The sequence below is a fragment of the Saccostrea echinata genome, unplaced genomic scaffold (genome assembly GCF_033153115.1).
Source record: "Saccostrea echinata isolate AGI-Se365-2 ecotype Australia unplaced genomic scaffold, CSIRO_AGI_Sech_v1 ptg000060l, whole genome shotgun sequence".
Taxonomy (NCBI): domain Eukaryota; kingdom Metazoa; phylum Mollusca; class Bivalvia; order Ostreida; family Ostreidae; genus Saccostrea; species Saccostrea echinata.
The window spans coordinates 3,094,363-3,115,471 of NW_026889809.1; the positions used below are offsets into that span (position 1 = coordinate 3,094,363).

At 34.4% G+C, this 21,109-nt stretch overlaps 2 protein-coding genes across 6 annotated transcripts in view; one reads left to right on the plus strand and one right to left on the minus strand.

Annotated features, from left to right (window-relative positions):
* LOC133174854 (bifunctional 3'-phosphoadenosine 5'-phosphosulfate synthase-like) overlaps positions 1-17,887 on the minus strand; it is a 30,367-nt gene extending 12,480 nt beyond the window's left edge. The window contains exons 1-2 of one of the 5 annotated variants that reach the window (XM_061309956.1): positions 17,802-17,887; positions 2,859-3,209 (exon numbers count right to left, since the gene is read on the minus strand). In XM_061309956.1, the coding sequence (XP_061165940.1) occupies positions 2,859-3,209; positions 17,802-17,837 (387 nt within the window). In that variant the 5' untranslated portion in view covers positions 17,838-17,887. Of the gene's footprint in view, positions 1-2,858; positions 3,210-4,011; positions 4,158-5,688; positions 5,725-7,000; positions 7,037-9,026; positions 9,097-17,801 lie in introns of those variants that run through there. The other 4 variants (XM_061309955.1, XM_061309959.1, XM_061309958.1 and 1 more) reach the window with 4 other exon arrangements.
* A 279-nt stretch (positions 17,888-18,166) lies between these two features.
* LOC133175119 (multiple inositol polyphosphate phosphatase 1-like) lies at positions 18,167-20,588 on the plus strand. Its single transcript, XM_061310254.1, has 4 exons — positions 18,167-18,920; positions 19,225-19,349; positions 19,535-19,650; positions 20,178-20,588. Exons 1-4 carry the CDS (start codon positions 18,167-18,169, stop codon positions 20,581-20,583), a joined length of 1,401 nt encoding a protein of 466 aa, XP_061166238.1. The 3' UTR covers positions 20,584-20,588.
* The last annotated feature ends 521 nt before the right edge of the window (positions 20,589-21,109 follow it).

Consider the following 21,109-nt stretch of genomic DNA (forward strand, 5'->3'; position numbering starts at 1 on the left):
ATTTCCCTTTATGTGATCACACAACAATGTAGGTCAATCATAAATACCGAAATACAAAAATCTCCAGGAAATCCTTGTGATAAATATGCTTTAGCAAATTGTTTTTCAAATTTCTGTTAAAATTTCTCTTTGATTATCCTGTCCTTACATCACTGAGCTTAACCAGGACATACTCTGTTACTGAACATTCAATTAATATAAAATCAAGTTTTAAGCTTTGCATTAACTGTTTGGTACTTCTATTAAAAAATAAATTGTGACCATGTGTTAATCCTCCTTTGTTTCCCACTTACTACATTACACAATCATTAACAGATTGTCTGTCACTATAGCTGAGCAAGTAACAGGCTTTGGGAAAAAAAAGACAGATGATATCTGACTGATTACAAATGATCATGTTAATATTAAAATATAATACTTATCAGGCTTGAGGCAAGACCATAAATTGAGAAAAGATTTAAGTCATAATTTTCAGATTTTCAGTATTTTAAGATTTATTGAATAAAAAGAATGAAAAGTTGCAAGTTTGTAAAGTATTCAAATAAAAACACTTAATGATAATTAATGGAATCATCTGATGAACTGTTTCAAAAGTTATTCATCTGTTCATATTTGAAATTTTGACTTAAGTCTGTTCTCAGTTTGTGGTCTTTGGGCCTGATGACAATTTATACAGGGAACATAAAAAAAATCCCCAAAGAAAGTAGATGTGATCCAAAAACTTTTAATCATCTAAGTTCTACAATCACTGCCTACTCGGCTGGGATGAATATCTGAACAGTAGTCATCTAAGTTCTAAAATCATTGCCTACTCTGCTTGGACAAATATCTGAACAGTAGTCATCTAAGTTCTACAATCATTGCCTACTCGGCTGGGATGAATATCTGAACAGTAGTCATCCAAGTTCTACAATCATTGCCTACTCGGCTGGGATGAATATCTGAACAGTAGTCATCTAAGTTCTACAATCATTGCCTACTCGGCTGGGATGAATATCTGAACAGCAGTCATCTAAGTTCTAAAATCATTTCCTACTCTGCTTGGACAAATATCTGAACAGTAGCCATCTAAGTTCTAAAATCATTGCCTACTCTGCTTGGACAAATATCTGAACAGTAGTCATCTAAGTTCTACAATCATTGCCTACTCGGCTGGGATGAATATCTGAATAGTAGTCATCTAAGTTCTACAATCATTGCCTACTTGGCTGGGATGAATTTCTGAACAGTAGTCATCTAAGTTCTACAATCATTGCCTACTCGGCTGGGATGAATATCTGAACAGTAGTCATCTAAGTTCTAAAATCATTGCCTACTCTGCTTGGACAAATATCTGAACAGTAGTCATCTAAGTTCTAAAATCATTGCCTACTCTGCTTGGACAAATATCTAAACAGTAGTCATCTAAGTTCTACAATCATTGCCTACTCTGCTTGGACAAATATCTGAACAGCAGTCATCTAAGTTCTACAATCATTGCCTACTCGGCTGGGATGAATATCTGAACAGTAGTCATCTAAGTTCTACAATCATTGCCTACTCGGCTGGGATGAATATCTGAATAGTAGTCATCTAAGTTCTACAATCATTGCCTACTCGGCTGGGATGAATATCTGAACAGTAGTCATCTAAGTTCTAAAATCATTGCCTACTCGGCTGGGATGAATATCTGAACAGTAGTCATCTAAGTTCTACAATCATTGCCTACTCGGCTGGGACAAATATCTGAACAGTAGTCATCTAAGTTCTAAAATCATTGCCTACTCTGCTTGGACAAATATCTGAACAGTAGTCATCTAAGTTCTAAAATCATTGCCTACTCTGCTTGGACAAATATCTAAACAGTAGTCATCTAAGTTCTACAATCATTGCCTACTCTGCTTGGACAAATATCTGAACAGCAGTCATCTAAGTTCTACAATCATTGCCTACTCGGCTGGGATGAATATCTGAACAGTAGTCATCTAAGTTCTACAATCATTGCCTACTCGGCTGGGATGAATATCTGAACAGTAGTCATCTAAGTTCTACAATCATTGCCTACTCGGCTGGGATGAATATCTGAACAGTAGTCATCTAAGTTCTAAAATCATTGCCTACTCGGCTGGGATGAATATCTGAACAGTAGTCATCTAAGTTCTACAATCATTGCCTACTCGGCTGGGATGAATATCTGAACAGTAGTCATCTAAGTTCTACAATCATTGCCTACTCGGCTGGGATGAATATCTAAACAGAAGTAAGAGTACTGGGATCTGTGACTCACTTCCCCAAATTTACTGTAAATTACTCAATTATTATGTACCTATAGAATTTGCTACTTATTTAGTAATCTCCCATGCTCCAATGCCATTTTCAAAAAACAAAAACTATAAAGAAAGCAATGAACATTAACAAACAAACAAAACCTAATCTTCAAATCTGCACAACAGCTGAATTTTAATACTGTCCTCATACTTTGAAATGATTCATCATTTCTCATTATTAGATGCTGTAATATTCCTAATGGACTGGACTGATGTTAATAGCCACTTGAAACATTCATGATGGAAGTTATTCTTGTAGCTTATTTTTTTTTAAATTTGAATTACAATGGCAACCAAAGAGCTTTCTTTTCTTCTTTTAGATAAATTTTTTCCACTTCATCCCATATTCTGCATGGTAACAAACATATTTTTTCTCAAACCAATCTTTATAAACAGCTTTACATTTTATTTGTTCAATAAACAAACCACTGGCATTAGTAATGCTGAATGGGTCCTCAATAAACCAGAACTTGGCAATATATGATCAAGTACAATCTACTACATGTGCAAACCAATACCAGTACATGTAATAAATACTTTACCATGACCTACCTTTTTAAAGGGGCTGATGAAGGCGGTGATACAAACGATGCCACCATCAGCAAACAGCTTGGCCACCTCCGAGATACGGCGGATGTTTTCCTCGCGATCCTCAGGGGTGAAGCCGAGGTTCTTGTTGAGTCCTGTTCGGATGTTGTCCCCATCCAAACTGTAAGCAGGAATGCCCTGACTAACCAGATACTCCTCCAGAGCGAAGGAGATGGTCGTCTTCCCTGCCCCCGACAGACCAGTCAGCCATATTGTACAGCCCCGGAATCCCTTCTTAGCTCCGAGGACTTTCCCACGCTTGTCTCTGGTGACGTGGTGTTTCTGGAACGCCACATTTGTGGCTCTCTGTATGGCCTAAATTAGAAAGTACATAATGTTTAATCATACCCTTGAACTATACTTTTGAACGAGCTTTTTATCGTTTAAGCTTTTGAAGTGTACTGTACTAAGACTTCAAAGTGTAGATGTGGTACAGAGGTCATGGATTTATACAGACTTTCAACAAATGATCTGGAAACTGCTCCTGCTTGAGCTGAATACAAAATAAACACTGGTCTCCATCTTAATACATCTAACACACATATTACCTTAAATTCATTACACACGTGACCAGGAGGAGAACTGTAAAAAAATGAAATCCAACCCCAGAGCCTGTACTGATCTTTAAGAAAGAGAACATTCCCTAAACACATACACAGACACACACCACTTATAAAGAGGTAAAATAAAGTGAAACAATAGAAACTGTGAACAGAGGGAACAGAATGATTATTATTTAGTGTACTTTTAAAAATCTCTATAAAAAAGTTACATTACAGGTAGCTTTTATGAGAACTTTGAAGAAATGTTATGGGAGCCCCACTAGTTGCAGCATTACCTTGTAATCAATACACACATTATACATTAAAAAGAATGTTTAATGGAACAACTGAGTTCTTCAGATAAACAACATATTTAGCCTGCCCTTATAAAGTAATATACAAAAGTTTAACAAATATCAGTGAAATTCGCAGTGTTCCTCATCAATAGGTACATTATTATATGTATAAAACTCAAAAACTCTACAGACTCCTCAAATCAATTTAATAAAACTTGTAAAGGTGAGAAATAGAGGTATTGATTTTTCCCTAAGATAGCTATGAGATACAGGACTTACGTTTTGAGATATTTTCTCCGACATTGTCAGACAGATCTATCCCACACTGAATGAACTTTAAGGAATGCCACGAATACAACTTTACACCAACACTTATACACAAGCTGTCAAGTGAATGAAAAACGCGGGAGGTACGAGGAGTTCTGTGGGAGATCTATGACCTCAATTTACACATGACTAAATGTTTATACAGTGTAATGTATACATCTGAGAGAAGAAATATACTGCAATTGGTCGTCATGCTTTGGTAAATTCTAATTAGTCAAATAGACTGTGCATATTTGCAATGCATGTAAACATGATAACCTTTACACCTATTTTTACAAAATCCCCTGATCAGCTGATTCTTAATGTGTGTATGCATTATACAAGTCATATAAGTGAAAAATAAATATGAAAAGTTGAATGCATTAAGACAGGCCTTTCAAAATCTGCTGGTACCTGGTAGTTTAACCCCCGGCTGAAATTATGATTGTACTGGCTAAAATATTTGATGGAGAAAAATTTGATAGCATATTTAATTAAAATGGCTTCCACAAGGTACCTCTTATTTTTGTAAAAGTACCACCTGTTTCTAATCTTTTTGAGAGCCCTGATTATCTCTTCTCTTTCATCATTAAGAAGTCTGAATGCTTATTAGACCTACTGTACCTAAAAATAAATATGTCTGCAAAAGTTAATTGGTTTGCATATTTTATCACTCATTGAATAAAATTTTAAATAGATAGCTATTCCCCATGGGTGAATCAAAGATCAATGGGGGGGGGGGGGGGGGCTTAAAAAAAGAATGTACAATCTTGCCACTCTCAGTCACATTTCTGCTATTAACAGTGTGTATCATTGAGTTCATATCAGGAAACACTTTTTTGATCATTTTTTGAAATAACCAATAAAAGCAATAAGTGGAGTGAATACCTAGAGTTTGAATAATCATTAATGAGATCAAAGGTGAAGGTCTTTATCAGCTCTAATGGCTACATACAACTGTAATCATCTACTTAACCCAAATGTACAGTTATATGAGATAATATTTAATAAATCATCTTCTCCTGCTCTACATATGTGTAAAATAAATTTGATATCAGATAATTGAATAGGTCATCCTAAAGAAAGGTAAACACTCTCAAGGTCAAGGTCAAACTCATATCTTAAGTTAGCATGACTATATCAATTTGGATCTTCTCAATTTGCTTATGTGTGAATTTAGACAACGATGATCATCCTAAACAGAAATAATTTTTACTTTCAATGACAATTTCAAAGTCAAAGCAAATATCAATGTATTTAGTGGTATTACAAATTTATTATGTATAAAAATCATCCAAATTTACCTATTAAATGTTAGAAAATTAATGAAGAGAACCTCATTCAGGTATTTAAAAATGTCTCTCATGAGTTAATATCAGAGACAAACAAAGCTAAGAAATGCTGATAAAAAAACACCTAAAATATGAAGATAACCCACAACAGAGCTTAACAAAAGAGCAAAACACTACAAAGCTCAGAATACACAAATATGGACAGACATTATCAATCCCGGATTTTGTCTCATATTCTGACCAGTAAATACATAGACAGACGTATCAATCATTTTCCTTTGAGCCCTATTTTTTTTTTTTGAACAAGATAATCTAACAAAGACAAATACACTAACTGAACAAATCAGTGGAGACTTACATTAAATCTGAGGAAATCCATGCTGGAAGAACCACAATATTTTTGCAGCTTTTATGAAGTTTTTATGGTATAACTAGATAGTTGTGTGGTTTTTTGACAGATTTCCCTACTATTTATACCTGATGACAATTATTCAGAACCTCTCCATTAATATCTGAGTAAGCAGTCTAATTCCTCCCCTCTACCTATTACATCATTAGTGTGTCCTAAATCATACTACAAATGTCACACCACAGAAGTACAGTGGTTAAGTCATATAACTCCTAGTCAGTCAATTTTTTTTATCTTTAAAAATGTTTGTCTTCACAATCCAGGGTAAAAAGGCTGCACTGCATAATTAGAATACATACTGGTCAAACAAAAGGATTGTATAACTGTAATCTTAATTTTCTGTTTTAAGCTTACATCATTTTTTAATGCGAGGCCAGGAACCTGTCATACCTTGACAAATGAGGAAACGCTAAATACAACTTCACGGTCTGTTAAGTCACCCCAAAATCAACAACAAAATAAACAGTGTTTGCTTGATGAATGTGAATGTAATTTCTTTAACAGAAATTCAAGGATTTGAAATACTCTAAGAAGAACCACAAAATATCTTTTAATATCATAAAATAAAATAAAGCAAGATTTTCCCCATATCATATGTTATGGGAAGTATACAGACATCTATTCCAGAGAATTAGGTAAAAATTGTTGAATTTTTACAAATTGAATGACCTGGGATATTTGCACAGACAAATAAGAACAATGATCCCAGTGAGTGACTAATTTACTGTGTTATCTGACCTAAAAGTAAAATGTGGAACAAAATCTAGAACATGACTGAGCACCTCTCAAATCTGGAAACAAGTCTATTTTCTGACCCCATCCTCACCTAGAAAATAAAGACAGCTAAGGTGCATCTTGTATGGTGTAAGCAGATCCAAATTAAAACTTTGATTTTACATAAGAAGTATACAATAAATATATGAAAACTGTAATTGCATTATCACCACTTTCTTTAAAGTCCAAATTATGCCTGATATTCGGGGGGGGGGGGGGGGGGGGGGGGGGTTAAGAGAAGGGGTAGGTACTCTATGTGTTTTTAACTAACTGTAAGGTATTCAAAGCACAGCTTAAAAAATGTCCAACAGTACAAATAGTATATATGTCTTTACAGACAAAAATTTATCATGGGCTGGATTTTTTTTTACCTTTAAAAGTATAACTACAAAAATAAATCAGTGGACCAAAGATTTTAAAAGGCAACATATCACTGTAACAATAAACTGCCAACTTTTAAATATTGTGTCAGCTATTGTATACTCACATAGGATAAGTTAAATGCCATGACAGAATTTATACAGCTGTTGTCTTGATCAGCTGGACACACAATACACACAGTTATCTCACACTCGAGGCCTATAGTGGGGACACACCAACAAACTGCAAGCAGCTACAGCATCTTTGTGTGTGTAAGAACATTATTTCTGGTCCATTTAGAGATCAATATGGAACAGCTTTTTTAGCTTTTGTAAACAGGCTTTAATTTCTCTCTACTGTGAATTAAGTCTTTCAGGCTATGCAGGGGATGAAAGAACAGTCAATACCTTCTCCACTCAAACTTTCGAGTCCCAGTAAAATAACTTAAACAGAAATTTTTGTTTTCATGATATTGCTTGATTTGTTTCTAATAGACATATATTTAACTGATCCTTTCGTCTAATTATGTTAAATACAAAATCTTACTTTCTAAAAAGAATGATACAGAAAGCTTGTTTGTTTGGTTTTTTTTTTGTTTTAACTTCCCTTTCGAGAATTTTTCACTCATATGGAGATGCCACTACTTGCGGTGAAGGGCTTCAAATTCAGACCTAAACTGGCACTCATGGCCATTGAGCAGTGAGTGATCTTTTTTGTGCCAGCACCTACTGCGACATGGTACCTCAGTTTATATGCTCTCATCCGAAGGACCAGACTCTCCACATCCCGCGTACAATGGGATTCGAACCTGTGATGTAAGGATAACTCCTTACACCACGTTTCTAGAGCAAACACTCTAACCACTGTGCCATGCGGGCGACGATACAGAAAGTAAGAAACTGCTAAAGACTGTGGGCATAATCCAAATGAAAAAAACCTACTTTGAATCAAATCAAGATTGCCCCCAAAAAAGAGAGAGTTTCTAATAACAGAGCTAAGAAATGTGTGTTATTTAGAAATTTCATAGTCAGAGGACAATGCTCAAATCATATGGCTGATAATATTACATCTAAGCCTGGTTTATTTATCATAAAATCAGAAAATGCAGTTATGCTCATCATAATAGGTTACCCTGGTGGTGTTCAGTTATTCAGTTATCAAAGGTTACCCTGGTAAGTAAAATAATCAGTGCTGAACTACTACTATAGCTGAAACCACAATATTTATTTCAGAATTTTTCCTTGCCTTACTCTATAAAATTTCCTCAATTTCTCATAAAACATTAGGAGGCAACTGTTGAATTTTTTAAACATATATATTGGCTGCTGCATGATTCAGGGTTACACATTATTTGTTCGATCATCAAAAGTTGAAAACTGACTGCAAGATCTTGACAATTTAAATAAAATTTTAATTCATCAGATTCAGAACTGAAACTATTAAGCACTGGGAAAAACTATATGTACTGTGGCTAATTATAGGTTTTGTGCCCAATCCCTTTGACCATGTTGACATTCATTCATACACTGATTTTATTTCCTAATTTTAGAGTTGTACCATTTAAATATAATATAACTCCTATTCATTATCAGTTGTAGTTCATGAGGATTAGGAACTCTTTCTTTCAATGAAATTAATCTTAAGAGGAAATCTCACTGTTATATATATATACAGTCAAACCTCATTATCTTGAACTCGAAGGGACCAAGGAAAAACTTTGAGATATCTGAGGGTTCAAAATATCAAGGGTAAAATACTCAAGAAATATGTGGCTATGGCTTCCCAGTCAGTTCGACATATTATGGTATTCGAGATGTCCATGTTCGAGATACCAAAGTTTAACTGTATTAAATGAAGCTCCAAAAAGCCTTAAACAAAAGACAGAATGTATATTTTTGTTCCACTGAGATCAAGTTTTATATCTAAAAATCTTCCCTCAAATTGTATAGATTTACTTTAACAAATAATTTCATATTAATTTTATAATCTTAGCATGATGATTATAATGAAGAGAAAACACACACGTATGCACACAAATTTTACACTCTATGTATAGTTAAGCCTATTTTTTCCCATTTCAGACAAATAATTACTATTGCCTGAGGCAGTACTACTAATGGAGCAAAGACTAAGACAATACGAAACATATTTACCGTATTAAAAGCAAATTGTAGATTGTACGCTGACATATTATACATCAACGTGGCAAAATCTCTCGTGCTTGTCTGCGACACACTGGATAAGTAGCTTATATTTGTAATTTATTCATTTTATTTGTTGATATAAGTTTGTGTAAGTTTTGTTGGCATTCAGTAACAGATGTCTCCTACAGTCACATTTATTTCCAGCATTAACCTTGTAAATGGACCATTAATCAATCAACATTATATAGGTATGACCTGGCATAGATGTCAGAGATGATGCTCTGATTCATTTATATCTGAATTCTAGTTCATATATGGATATTCTTTAAAAGAGCAAGAGCCACTTGGGGCCTTTTTTGGCCCTGAGAATTTCTGAAAAATCAAAACTGCTCTGTTTTGGTTGAAAATGCAGTATTACTTGGACCCTTAGTGACCGTGTATCTATTGAACATGACGTAATTTTCTCTCTAGTCAATGCATTATGATGTCATAGAATGCGTCATTTTTCCCATATCCTGTAAATTCCCTTAAAAATGGCCAAAAGTTGAGGTATTTTTTCAATATTTCATATAGAGCACAAGCTCTGATTCAAAATATGCAATTACATAACGAAAGATCTATTTCTGAAGATCACAAAACATGTTTTAATTTTTGGATTGTGGGCTATGCTCATACTTTAATTCTTTGCTGAAGGTAGTCAAATACGCATGTTTTCTGCAAAATTCAAGAACATTCCATTTTCTCAAAGATTGTTTTCCAATACCTGGATTCCCAAAAAGAAATTTTGTTATAGGAAATGAAAGCACTAAGTCTCTACTTTATTTTGATATATGAAATGGGACAGAGGGTGATTAGTCAATTAATTGATATAAGGACAGGGCCATTTTATGCATAAAGTGAACCTAGCTCTTTAATACCATTGCACAATTTATTGATTTTTATGCCATATAATAGTTATGTTTGACGACTGATAGAGTGTGAAGCTGAGTTACAAATACTCCTTCTTATAATCAAATAAAAAAAGGAAATTTCATTGTTTGTTTTAAATTTATGAATGTATATAATCAACCCCTAATTTTCTTATAAATGTCTATTTCTCTTATCATAATTGAGAATCTAATTTCATCATTCATTAAGAAACGTTTCTTCTGCTCTTTCCTTGCTTTCCTTGTATTATATCTGACAAACACATTTACTCACTATACATATTAAGAACTTAAATTTACAGAAAACACTTGTAAAGTGCCCACTGTCCAATCCAACAATTGTCCAATCCAACAACTGTTCAAATTCAGAGTTATGTCCTGTTTGTCGTGTGATGGTATTAATACCACAGTCTAATTCGACATTGATTTTATTTCCCGCAGCATGTCCGATAAGACAGGTTTCACTGTGACATTTGTTAAAATAATTTTAAAATGTTAATGTTAAAACAATGCCTTGTAAAAATATTTCTTGTACAATGTGATGTGTCACCTGCATATTAAAATTCTCTATTTTTCATTCATTAAAATCAGAAATCAATTCAGAGTGTTAAACATCTAGAAACATTAATTTTGAATGTTTGGGTTGAATTCAGTAATGACAAGAATCATGAGGTACATATAGCAGATTGATGTTGATGTGTGAAACATTTCATTGAGGTAATTCTTAATTCTTTTTACACCTCCAATGTATCAGAATTTTGCTGGGCTGCTTTATTTCGAGTTACAAACTGATGTGAATTTAAAAGTAAATTCTGATTGGTCAGCAAAACAATAGCAATTGATATTAAAAGTAAAACATTTGCCAGAGAAAATACACCAAGTCTTAAATCCAGTAAAAAAAAGGCTCAAAAGCTACAAAAAGTTGACTTTATTTCCATCTTGCATTTTAAAGTAAGCAAAGCTAGCTCTATTGCCTAACATGTAAGAACAGAGGAAATTTGGAGTGAAAACTGTACATTTGTCAGGCAATTTCTTTGTTTGAAACCTTCCTAGAATTCTTAAGCTACCATGAATCGATTCTATGCATAATGGCAAATATAACAGGCCAACTGTTATTGTGAAGATCTTGTAGAGAGCTTAAAAAGAAACATAAAATAATTGGATCTACTTTACATAAAGCCTTTTGTTTAATTGACAATTGGACTGTTTATTCTAGATGCTGATATGGAAATGCAACTTATTAATAAATACATCATGTTACATCACAGTATAGACTGTGTCTCATAAAGCTTTGTAAAGGTTTTAAAACATTTTACAATGTCATTTTATCTCCACAACCATTGGGCCAATTTCAACCAAACTTTGCACAAATTATCCTTGGGTGATGGGCATTCAGGTTAATGTTCAAATAAAGGGACATACCGTAAAAGCAGAATTTTTAGCGAGGATTCAATTTTGGCATTATTACCGAGGTGCTGAGATTGCTAAAACTGAATGTCGCTAACAATTAATTCCATGTCGTTTGCAATAGCTTCTTTAATGAGCATTTAAAAAAATTGCTAAAATTACATCTCGCTAAAAATATATACCAAATTTTAAGGATAAATCACTAAATTTGTGTCTCGCTTAAATTTCCACTTATACGGTATCCTCTTCCAACGGGAGATAATTATGAAATAGTGAAAATGTGGTGGGGTCATTAAACAAGAGGTCCTAGGGCCTTAACGGTCACCTGAGTATAATACTTATATAATTTAGAGGATCCATAGAGTATAAAATGAACTGAAAGGTGAAGCTTTGTTGCCCAAAAGCAAGAAAAATAGGGTGATCAGGATCAACAATATAATTAGTCTAGTGTTTATTAAAAGTTCATAACTTAGGTTCTGATCTGTTCCCCATTTATCACTAACACCATACAGTATATTAACAAACTATCAGTGCTTCTGTACTATTTTAATTCCTTGTTGAAATCTCTTACACTGGACTCTCTTGGTCTTTGATGAGCATTGAATAAGACAAGTTATTTTTGTCTCATTTTTATTTATCTATTACTTACAAGTCTATCTGATCATAAAAACTATGAAAGTACTTGTATTATACGATAAAAAATCTTGCATAATTCTCTTATTCTAATAACCTTTCGAGTACACTATTTACAGTTACTAATTATCAAAAGTAAATGGCAAAGGGGAATAACTCCTCTCAGTAGAATACAAATTAATAGAGCCCTGGCCAGGACCAGAACACTTGACAAAATGGTCCAGATGTTCAAAAATCTTTATTAAAACTTTTACTCTTTTTGCCTCTGATATGCCCAGGTGCAGAGAAGATTTTCAAAGAAATAATGCATTATTTACTAAAGATTCACTATATTATCAATAGAGCCCTACCTCCCCCCCCCTCCCTGTCCCCACCGAGAAACTCCAGAGCCTCTCACCCTGGGACCAGAAGTTTGCTCATCATACATGTAAGTAATCACTTTGTTTATCTGATTAACACTAAGGAGCAGACAGGATTATTTAACAGAATTTTCAACGAATTAATGCATTTTTACTATATAATCAATAGAGCCCCGCCCTAACACTAGAACCCCTCACCCTGGGGCCATGAAATTCACAATTTTGAAAGATGCACTCTTGCTCATCATAACTATGTACTTAGTTACTTTATTTAATTCCCAGGAGCAGAGAAGATTTTCAAAGAATTAATGCATTTTCACTATATAATCAATTGAGCCCCGCACTAACACCAGAACCCCTGACCCTGGGGCCATTAATTTCACAATTTTGGAAGAGGCACTCTTGCTATTCATAACTATATACTTGTTTAGTTTATTTAATACCCAGGAACCCAGAACCCCTGACCCTGGGGCCATGAAATTCACAATTTATGTAGAGGCACTCTTGCTCATCATAACTATGTACTTTATTACTTTATTTAATACCCAGGAGCAGAGATGAAGATTTTAAAAGAATTAATGCATTTTCACTATATAATCAATAGAGCCCCCCTCCCTTTTCACCAGAACCCCTGACCCTGGGGCCATGAAATTCAAAATTTTTGAAGAGGCACTCTTGCTCTTCATAACTATGTACTTAGTTAGTTTATTTGATACCCAGGAGCAGAGAAGAAGATTTTCAAAGAAATAATGCACTTTCACTATATGATCTATATAGCCCCACCCTAGCACCAGAACCCCTGACCCTGGGGACATGAGTTTCAAAATTTTGGTAGAGGGCTCAATGCTAATTACAATGATGCCAACAGTTTGACTGCTTGATGTCCAGGAGTAAAGAAGAAGATTTTTAAAGATTGCATTATTTTTGGTGGTTTTAGCCCCACCCCTCAGGCCCCAGGGGGGCAGGGACCATGAAATTCACAATTTTTGTTCCCCTTCACCCATAGACGCTTTATGCCAAAGTTGGTTGAAATTCGTTAAGCGGTTTCAGAGAAGAAGCTAAAAATGTTCAAATGTTAACGCACGTCGCACGACGACGGACGAAAACGGATAGCAATAGGTCACCTGAGTGACTCGGGTGACCTTAAAATCTTCTTAAGATCCTCTGGGCCAGAAAAGATGAAACTTAAGTGAAAGCTTCCTGACATGGTGTAAATTCAAGTTTGTTCAAATCATGACCCCAGGGGTAGAGATGGATCATAATGGCAATCAAAGTTTTACTTAGAAATACATAGGAAAAATCTTTAAAAAAACTCTTCTAAGAACTTCAAAACCATTATTGGTCATATTTATATGGAGGCATTCTTCCATATAGTAGTGTAGATTCAAGTTTCAAATCATGACCCTATGGGGGGACACAATGGGCAATCAAAGTTTTATATAGGAATACATAGGAAAAAATCTTCAAAAATCTTTTTCTCCAGAACAGCAAATCCATGATTAGTCATATTAATAATCAAATTAGTATAGAAGCACCCTAGCACCAGAACCCCTGACCCTGGGGTCATGAATTTCACAATTTTGGTAGAGGGCTCAATGCTTATTTACAATCATGCCAACATACTGACTGCTTGATGTCCAGGAGTAGAGAAGATTTTTAAAGATTGAATTAATTTTGGTCATTTTAGCCCCACCTCTCAGGCCCAGGAGGGCAGGGATCATGAAATTCACAGCTTTTGCTCCTCTTCACTCAAGATGCTATATGCCAAAATTGGTTGTAATTGGTTGAAAATGGTTTAGTGGTTCCTGAGAAGAAGTTGAAAATGTTCAAATGTTACATGTAACAACTTAACGCACGATGCACAAGGGACGATGCATGACAACTCACCTGAGCACATTGGCTAGGCAAAAGCACAAATCAGTTCAGTATTGAAAAGATTACAGGGGGGGGGGGGGGGGGCTTGAATTTTAAACTATCTGATGATGCTTTCATGTTAACATGTCAATATAACAAATGGCTTTGTTGTACTTGAGAAAATTTTTAAAAATTCTGCCTATATATTCCTTCATAAAAATTAGATCCCCCATTGTGGCTCCTCCCTATCCCAAGGGTCATCATATGAACAAAGTTGACACACTACCTGAGGATGCTTCCATATCAATATGACTGAACATAGCTTTTCTGTTCTTGATAAGAAATTTTTTTCCTTTATGTTCCTATGTAAACCTTTTGATCCTTCATTGTGGCCCCACCCTACCCCCCTGTGATAATGATTTGAACAAACTTAAATCTTCACTACCTGAGGAAGCTTCCTTATAAATATGACCAATCAGGACTTTGCTGTTCCTGAAAATATTTTTAAAGATTTTTCCAATATATTTCTATGTAAAACTTTGATCGTCCATTGTGGCCCCGCCCTAAACCCGGGGGTTTTGGTTTGAACAAACTTGAATCTACACTACCTGAGGATGCTTCCATATAAATATGACTCATCATGGCTTTGCTGTTCCTGAGAAGAAGATTTTTAAAGATTTTTCCTACATATATTTCTATGTAAGACTTTGATCCTCCATTGTGGCCCCACCCTACCCCTGGGGGACATGATTTGAACAAACTTAAATCTTTACTACCTAAGGATGCTTCCTTATAAATATGACCAATCAGGGCTTTGCTGTTCCTGAGAAGAAGATTTTCAGAGATTTTTCCTATATATTTCTATGTAAAACTTTGATCCTCCATTGTGGCCCCACCTTACCCCAGGGGTCATGATTTGAACAAACTTGAATCTACACTACCTAAGAATGTTTCCACATGAGTTTCATCTTTCCTGGCCCTGTGGTTCTTGAGAAGAAGATTTTTAAAAGATGCTATTAATTTTTTTCTACTAATTTTTAATTATCTCCCCTTGAAAGAGGGCATGACCCTTTTTTTGAAAAAACTTGATTCCCCTTCACCCAAGGATACTTTGTGGCAAGTTTGGTTAAAATTGGCCCAGTGGTTCTTGAGAAGACGAAAATGTGAAAAGTTTACAGACAGAGGGACAAAATGTGATCAGAAAAGCTCAATTGAGCCTTTGGCTCAGGTGAAGTAAAAACGGATAGAAATAGGTCACCTGAATGACTCAGGTGACCTAAAAGGAAGGGCAGGACACTATTTTTGAGGCAAATTTGGTGTTTGGGGTACTGTGGATGTTTTTCATACAGCCTGATGCAATAATTCATTTCTGCATGACTTGAACAAAGTTCCACAAACTTTAATCTACCCGAGTCAGAGCTAAGTCCATGTTGAAAAGTGGGAAATCAGTGACACCATCTGGTGTCATAACTCTTTTAGATTTAAGATTCTTCTACAACTTATTTGCCACTAACACAATGCTTTCATGGTTTAAATTTAAACTGCTAAATAACTGACAAATGAAGCATCATTTTAAATTAAGTAGCCTCTTCACCATTTAATTTCTTTGAGTATGACTTCAGCACACAAACACAAATAAACTGTCATGTGAACATATCATGTGTTGAGATGCTGCCAAATTTGTGCGCATATAAGCATTAGGACCATTTTAGGCATTTACATTCCTGATTAATAAATATTTAAAACATTATTGTTTTCTCTAGTTTGATACCGATTGCAATTTTTTCTGTATCTGTACATGATGATGTCATGTGCAAAGAAATTAATGGTGACGAGACAACCTAATTCAAAAAGATGCTTCATTTGATTTATTGGTGATAGGACCATTTTAACAACGAAAGCATCATATTATTGTTAGTTTGTATGTTGTTTAACGTCCCTCTCAAGAAATTTTCACCCATATGGAGACGCCACCACTTGCCGGTGGAGAGCTGCAAATCTTAACCTATGCATGGCACTCAGGGCCATTGAGCAGTGAGGGATCTTTTTTGTGCCAAAACCTACTGTGACACGGAATCTTGGTTTGTACAGTCTCATCCAAAGGACTGGTCTCCACGTTCCGCAGTGGATTCAGACCTGCGACGTAAGGATCAACTCCTACTCTGAGACTTTAGAGCAGACTCTCTAACTACTGTGCCACCCGGGCAACAAGCACTGTATTAAAAATGCACCATCCAGGCGACAAACATCGTAGTAAAAGAATCATTCCCTTACTTAATTCTCACCTCTTTGAAGTTAGATCAGCACAATTAAGTTGTAAAAAGGTAGACAAGCTGGTGTACCTAAATCCCTACTTTTCAATATGGTCTCTTCTCTGACTCTACCCCGCACATGCACAATATAAAAGTGGAGCTAATCAGACCCAGTCCAAAGACTTTTTCTACTTACTTAGCTAGTTATAGCTACCTAGCTATTTAAACCTACTCCAAGTAGTTATTTTTACCTACTTTTGGCTTTACTTGCATTTCGTGGCCAAACACAGGAAACTCACAATATGGTGAGTACCAAATTTCTTGATAAAGTCACATTGACAACGAATACGATGAAAAGTTTGGCCAAAAAATGATTACTTTCTAACTTATTAATTTTGCACCAATATCTACACCCAGTTCTATTTTCTAGGAGCTAAGGATCAAAGCTATGTGGAAAGAAGCTTTAAATTTCTTACAAATCTAAATTAAATTTAAAACTTCATGCATGGTTTGGGGCGATTTTTTTCATGCATTTCCTCTCCTCTTCCTCATAAAAGTTACACCCCAAATTTTGCTATGCAATATGCAAGAGCACACAATAAACAACAAGTCTGACCTGTTTTAAAGATGCGCCTTCATTATTTTTTACTATTTTATGGTAACAGATAAAAGTAGGTAGAAGTATCTACTTTTTAGTAGGTTTAGATATCTAGATACTTATCAACTGCTACGTATGTAGATTGGACTCAATATTTATTCTAGGTATTATTTAGAAAACAATCTAAAGCAGAGATAGTTTTAACATAGCTGTGTTTGAACACTTTTAAGGAAAAGATGTATTTCCATTGTTTGAGTAACTGTACATGACCTTGTGTGCAATGAGGCATGGATAAGTATGATTACTTCACATTTTGCTAATGTTAACCAAAACTGGTTTTCTTTGTTATTCACTCAAGAAGTAACTGTTAGGTCACAAATTAACTGCTGTATATAGCCCAAAACTTTTAGAACTTTGATTGCAATTGCCCAGAAAAACAAACATCTCCAAGAGTGATTTTTTTCATGAATTGTTTTCAGATGAGTTCAAAGTTTAAAATTATCACTGCAACAAAGTGCAATTTTCTGCAATTTCTGGGGAAAATGCTAATTTAAAAATTAAGTTTCATTTAGTAGCTAAATAAAGCTACTTCAGGTAGGTAAATAAAGCTATGTAGGTAATTCAAGCTACATAGCTAAATCTAGTGACTGTACCAGACCTGACCAGTGTCCATGCTTTTTTTTTTTTTTTTATTTGTAAGAAGTCCAAACGACGGCGAATTCTAGTCCTGTTCGATAAGAAATGAAATTACTTACATGCAGACTTTTCTCTTTCCCTTTATCTCCACTCATAATGATAAACTATGATTTGAAAAACGTCAAAACGAAAACCAAACAACCACTTTCATTTACAACCGGAAATCGTGAAATGTTCCATTTGATTAAGTTGTTCTATATATTATTCATTAATATTCCTCGAGGAGCAAAACAAAAAAAACAAAAAAACAAAAAAAAAAACAAAAAAAAAACCGTAAAATCATAAATATTATCAATTATTTTCCTTGTATCTTTAATTGGTCGTTAGAGCTAAATATTCAAAAATTTTCTTTCTTACAAACAAAATAAGTAAATATTTTCTCGACTCAGTTTACGTAAGTATTATCTTATACCGGCGATCCAAGATGTCAGCGTTCACAAGGACGCAGCTGATTCTCATTATTTCCCTGGAGTATCTATGCCTGGAGTATGTTCATGTGATTTATTCTTTGTCTTCGTTTCAAACAGCGAGTTACTCAACAAAGACTCCATATTTTTGGCTTTACAATGAAAAAGAAATTGTCACTGATGATTCTGAAACCTGGTTTGACTATGGTGACAAAGCATGCCAAGTCATTCATTTAAATGCGGTATTACGTCACGGTGCCAGGTATCCCAGTCTCAAATGGATCAAGAGAATGTCAGCATTGCATAAAAAATTAATAGAAAATGGTGTTGATGAACGCTTTCCATTCTTGAGATCTTGGTCGAATCCTTTTCCAGAGGAGAGTGATAAGATTATTGCAGAACTTGGGCAGCAAGAGCAAGAACTGCTGGGGGAGAGATTCGCTCGTAGATTTAATCTGTTGTTTGATGAAGATATGGACAGTGTTCATGTTGTGTCCTCCAGTAAACAGAGAAGCCATGCCAGCAGTCTTGCATTTTACTCTGGACTTTCTCGGACAGTTCTTGGGGAAGTGGACAAGACAATGGAACCAGAAATTAATGATATTGCAATGCGATTTCATGACAATTGTGTTCATTTCAGTGAAACAGTTGACAATAACAAAACAGCTACTAGTGAATACTCTAAATTCAAGTATGGACCTGAGGTGGCTCTTATTGCAAAAAAACTAAGTGTCGTTTTAGGTTTACCTGAAGAAGCAGGTGTAACGCCAGGTACATCCTTTTAATAGACAATTATCCTAGGGGTTCTGAATCTTGGTTGGATCATTGGTGAAGGAAAATGCATTAAAGTCTACATTCTAAATTGAAAAAAAAAAATAATTTGTGCAAATGACAGTTCTGTGTCAAATGAGAGACAGTAAACACATACAGTTTACATGACTTGATAGTAAAATTAGAAATAATTGGGATAGTCATTTAGAATTTTTTTGCCAGTATGCACCAATTCATGCTTTTTTTTAATTGAATTTTTTTGTGTGACATCAAATTTTAAAACAGCATTAATATTTCTTTCCAGATGACTTAAATACAATACATCAGTTGTGTGCTTTTGAGGAGGCCCTAACAGAATCAGGGTCTCAGTGGTGCCAATTTCTTGATGAGGAAAACCTAGAGGTCATTCAGTATATGAATGACCTCAAGGTCAGTATAGCTCGATAGAATACCATGCCTAAAAATTAATAATCATAACATGATAACTTTTGAATTTTTTTTTTTATAAAGAATAAGTGTACCAAAGTAAGTTCTGCATGGAGACATCATGTTAATCTGAGTCTTTGTTGATTTATTTTTGAAGACTTAGAAATTAAGAATTTTATTTTTGGCAGCAATACTGGAAGAAAATGTATGGACATGATATTTCATCAGCCATGAGTTGTCCACTTGTGAGCAGCATATTCACAACTTTGGACAAAGTCATACAAGCCAACAACGCTGATGAGGAGTAAGAATTTTTTTTTTAATTAATGTTGAAATCTAAGACCATGTTCACTAAAATATTGCAGGTGAGAAAATCCTTCATGTTTACAGAAATTTTAACTGAAATGTTGATGGTGAGAAATTTGAGGCCATGTTTACTGAAATGAATCTGAGCCCATAATTACTGAAATGTGACAGTGAAAACAGTGGTGCATGTTTATTGAAATATTTTTATTGAGAAATCAGGGCTCCTTGTTTACTGAAATGTTGTCAATGAGAAATCTGGGCTCCTTATTTACTGAAATGTTGTCATTGAGAAGTCTTGGCCCCTTGTTTACTGAAATATAAAATCGTACCAAATACTTTATGAGGAAAACTTGTTCTTTGTTATTCATAAATATTTTCCTTCCTAGATGTGAAATTAACATTGAGTGCTAAATTTGGACACTTTAATTGTTCTTTATAATAATATTTGTATGTGATAAACTTATTTAAATTATGAAGAAATTTTACTTGAATGAAAGAGTTTTCTTTTATATTTTTTTTTACCAGTTTTGAGGCTGCTGTATTTGGCTTTGGACATGCAGAGACTTTAGCTCCGCTTTATGCAGCACTTGGTCTCTTTAAGGATGATCCACAACTAAAGGCAGACAATTTCAAAATCCATCAAAACAACAGAAAGTTCCGAGCCAGTAAAGTGCTGCCGTTTTCTGGTAATTTTGCAGTGGCTCTGTTTCAGTGTGACTCTGTAGATGATCAGGATGACACAACTGATGACTCGGTGTATGTGGTCAAATTTTACGTGAATGAGAAGCCAGTAGACATTCCAGCATGTGGAAAGAAAGTCTGTCCATATGACCAAGTCAGGGATTTCTACAAAAGTCAGGTAGACAAGTGTGACTTCCATAAGATGTGTAGAAACCCAAATCAAGACAGTAAAAAGCATGAGGAGCTGTAATAAAACACAGTCAAGAGAATTATTGTTCAACTGTGGATGGAAACATACCAAACACAAAGAAAAGACTAACTCCATTAATTTCATTAGTATAAGGAATTGTATTTTTTAACATTCTAACTAATATACTTAAACTTTTTATCCAGAGTTAGCAGTGTGTTTCCATATGTTGGAATGAAGTTAATTTTTTTCCAATTTTTTTTATGAAAGAAGTAGTAAAGAAATGATAAGAAGTTCCCTATTTATTTATATTAATTTTACATTTGGTTATTTAAATAAAATGAATAGTATCAGTATATTTTGATTTGATGGATCATCCATAATTTTAAAATGAATATTGCTTAATTTTAGTTATTAATTTTTTTGTTGTTTTAATTATTTCTAGAGGTTGATTGCTATGAAACTTATTTTTATCAAATTGGTTGTAAACTTCACTTTAAAGTATACAAGACCAAATTTTTATAAAATAATTTACTTTTAAGCTACTGCTATGATCAATTTACCAAAAAATTATGAGGTAATCAAGTTA

Bases quoted from the DNA above. Each gene is read 5' to 3' on its own strand.
- LOC133175119 (XM_061310254.1), top strand. From the start codon at position 18,167: ATGTCAGCGTTCACAAGGACGCAGCTGATTCTCATTATTTCCCTGGAG. The intron at 18,921-19,224 runs GTACATCCTTTT...ATTTCTTTCCAG, and splicing joins AGAAGCAGGTGTAACGCCAG to ATGACTTAAATACAATACAT. The intron at 19,651-20,177 runs GTAAGAATTTTT...TTTTTTTACCAG, and splicing joins GCCAACAACGCTGATGAGGA to TTTTGAGGCTGCTGTATTTG.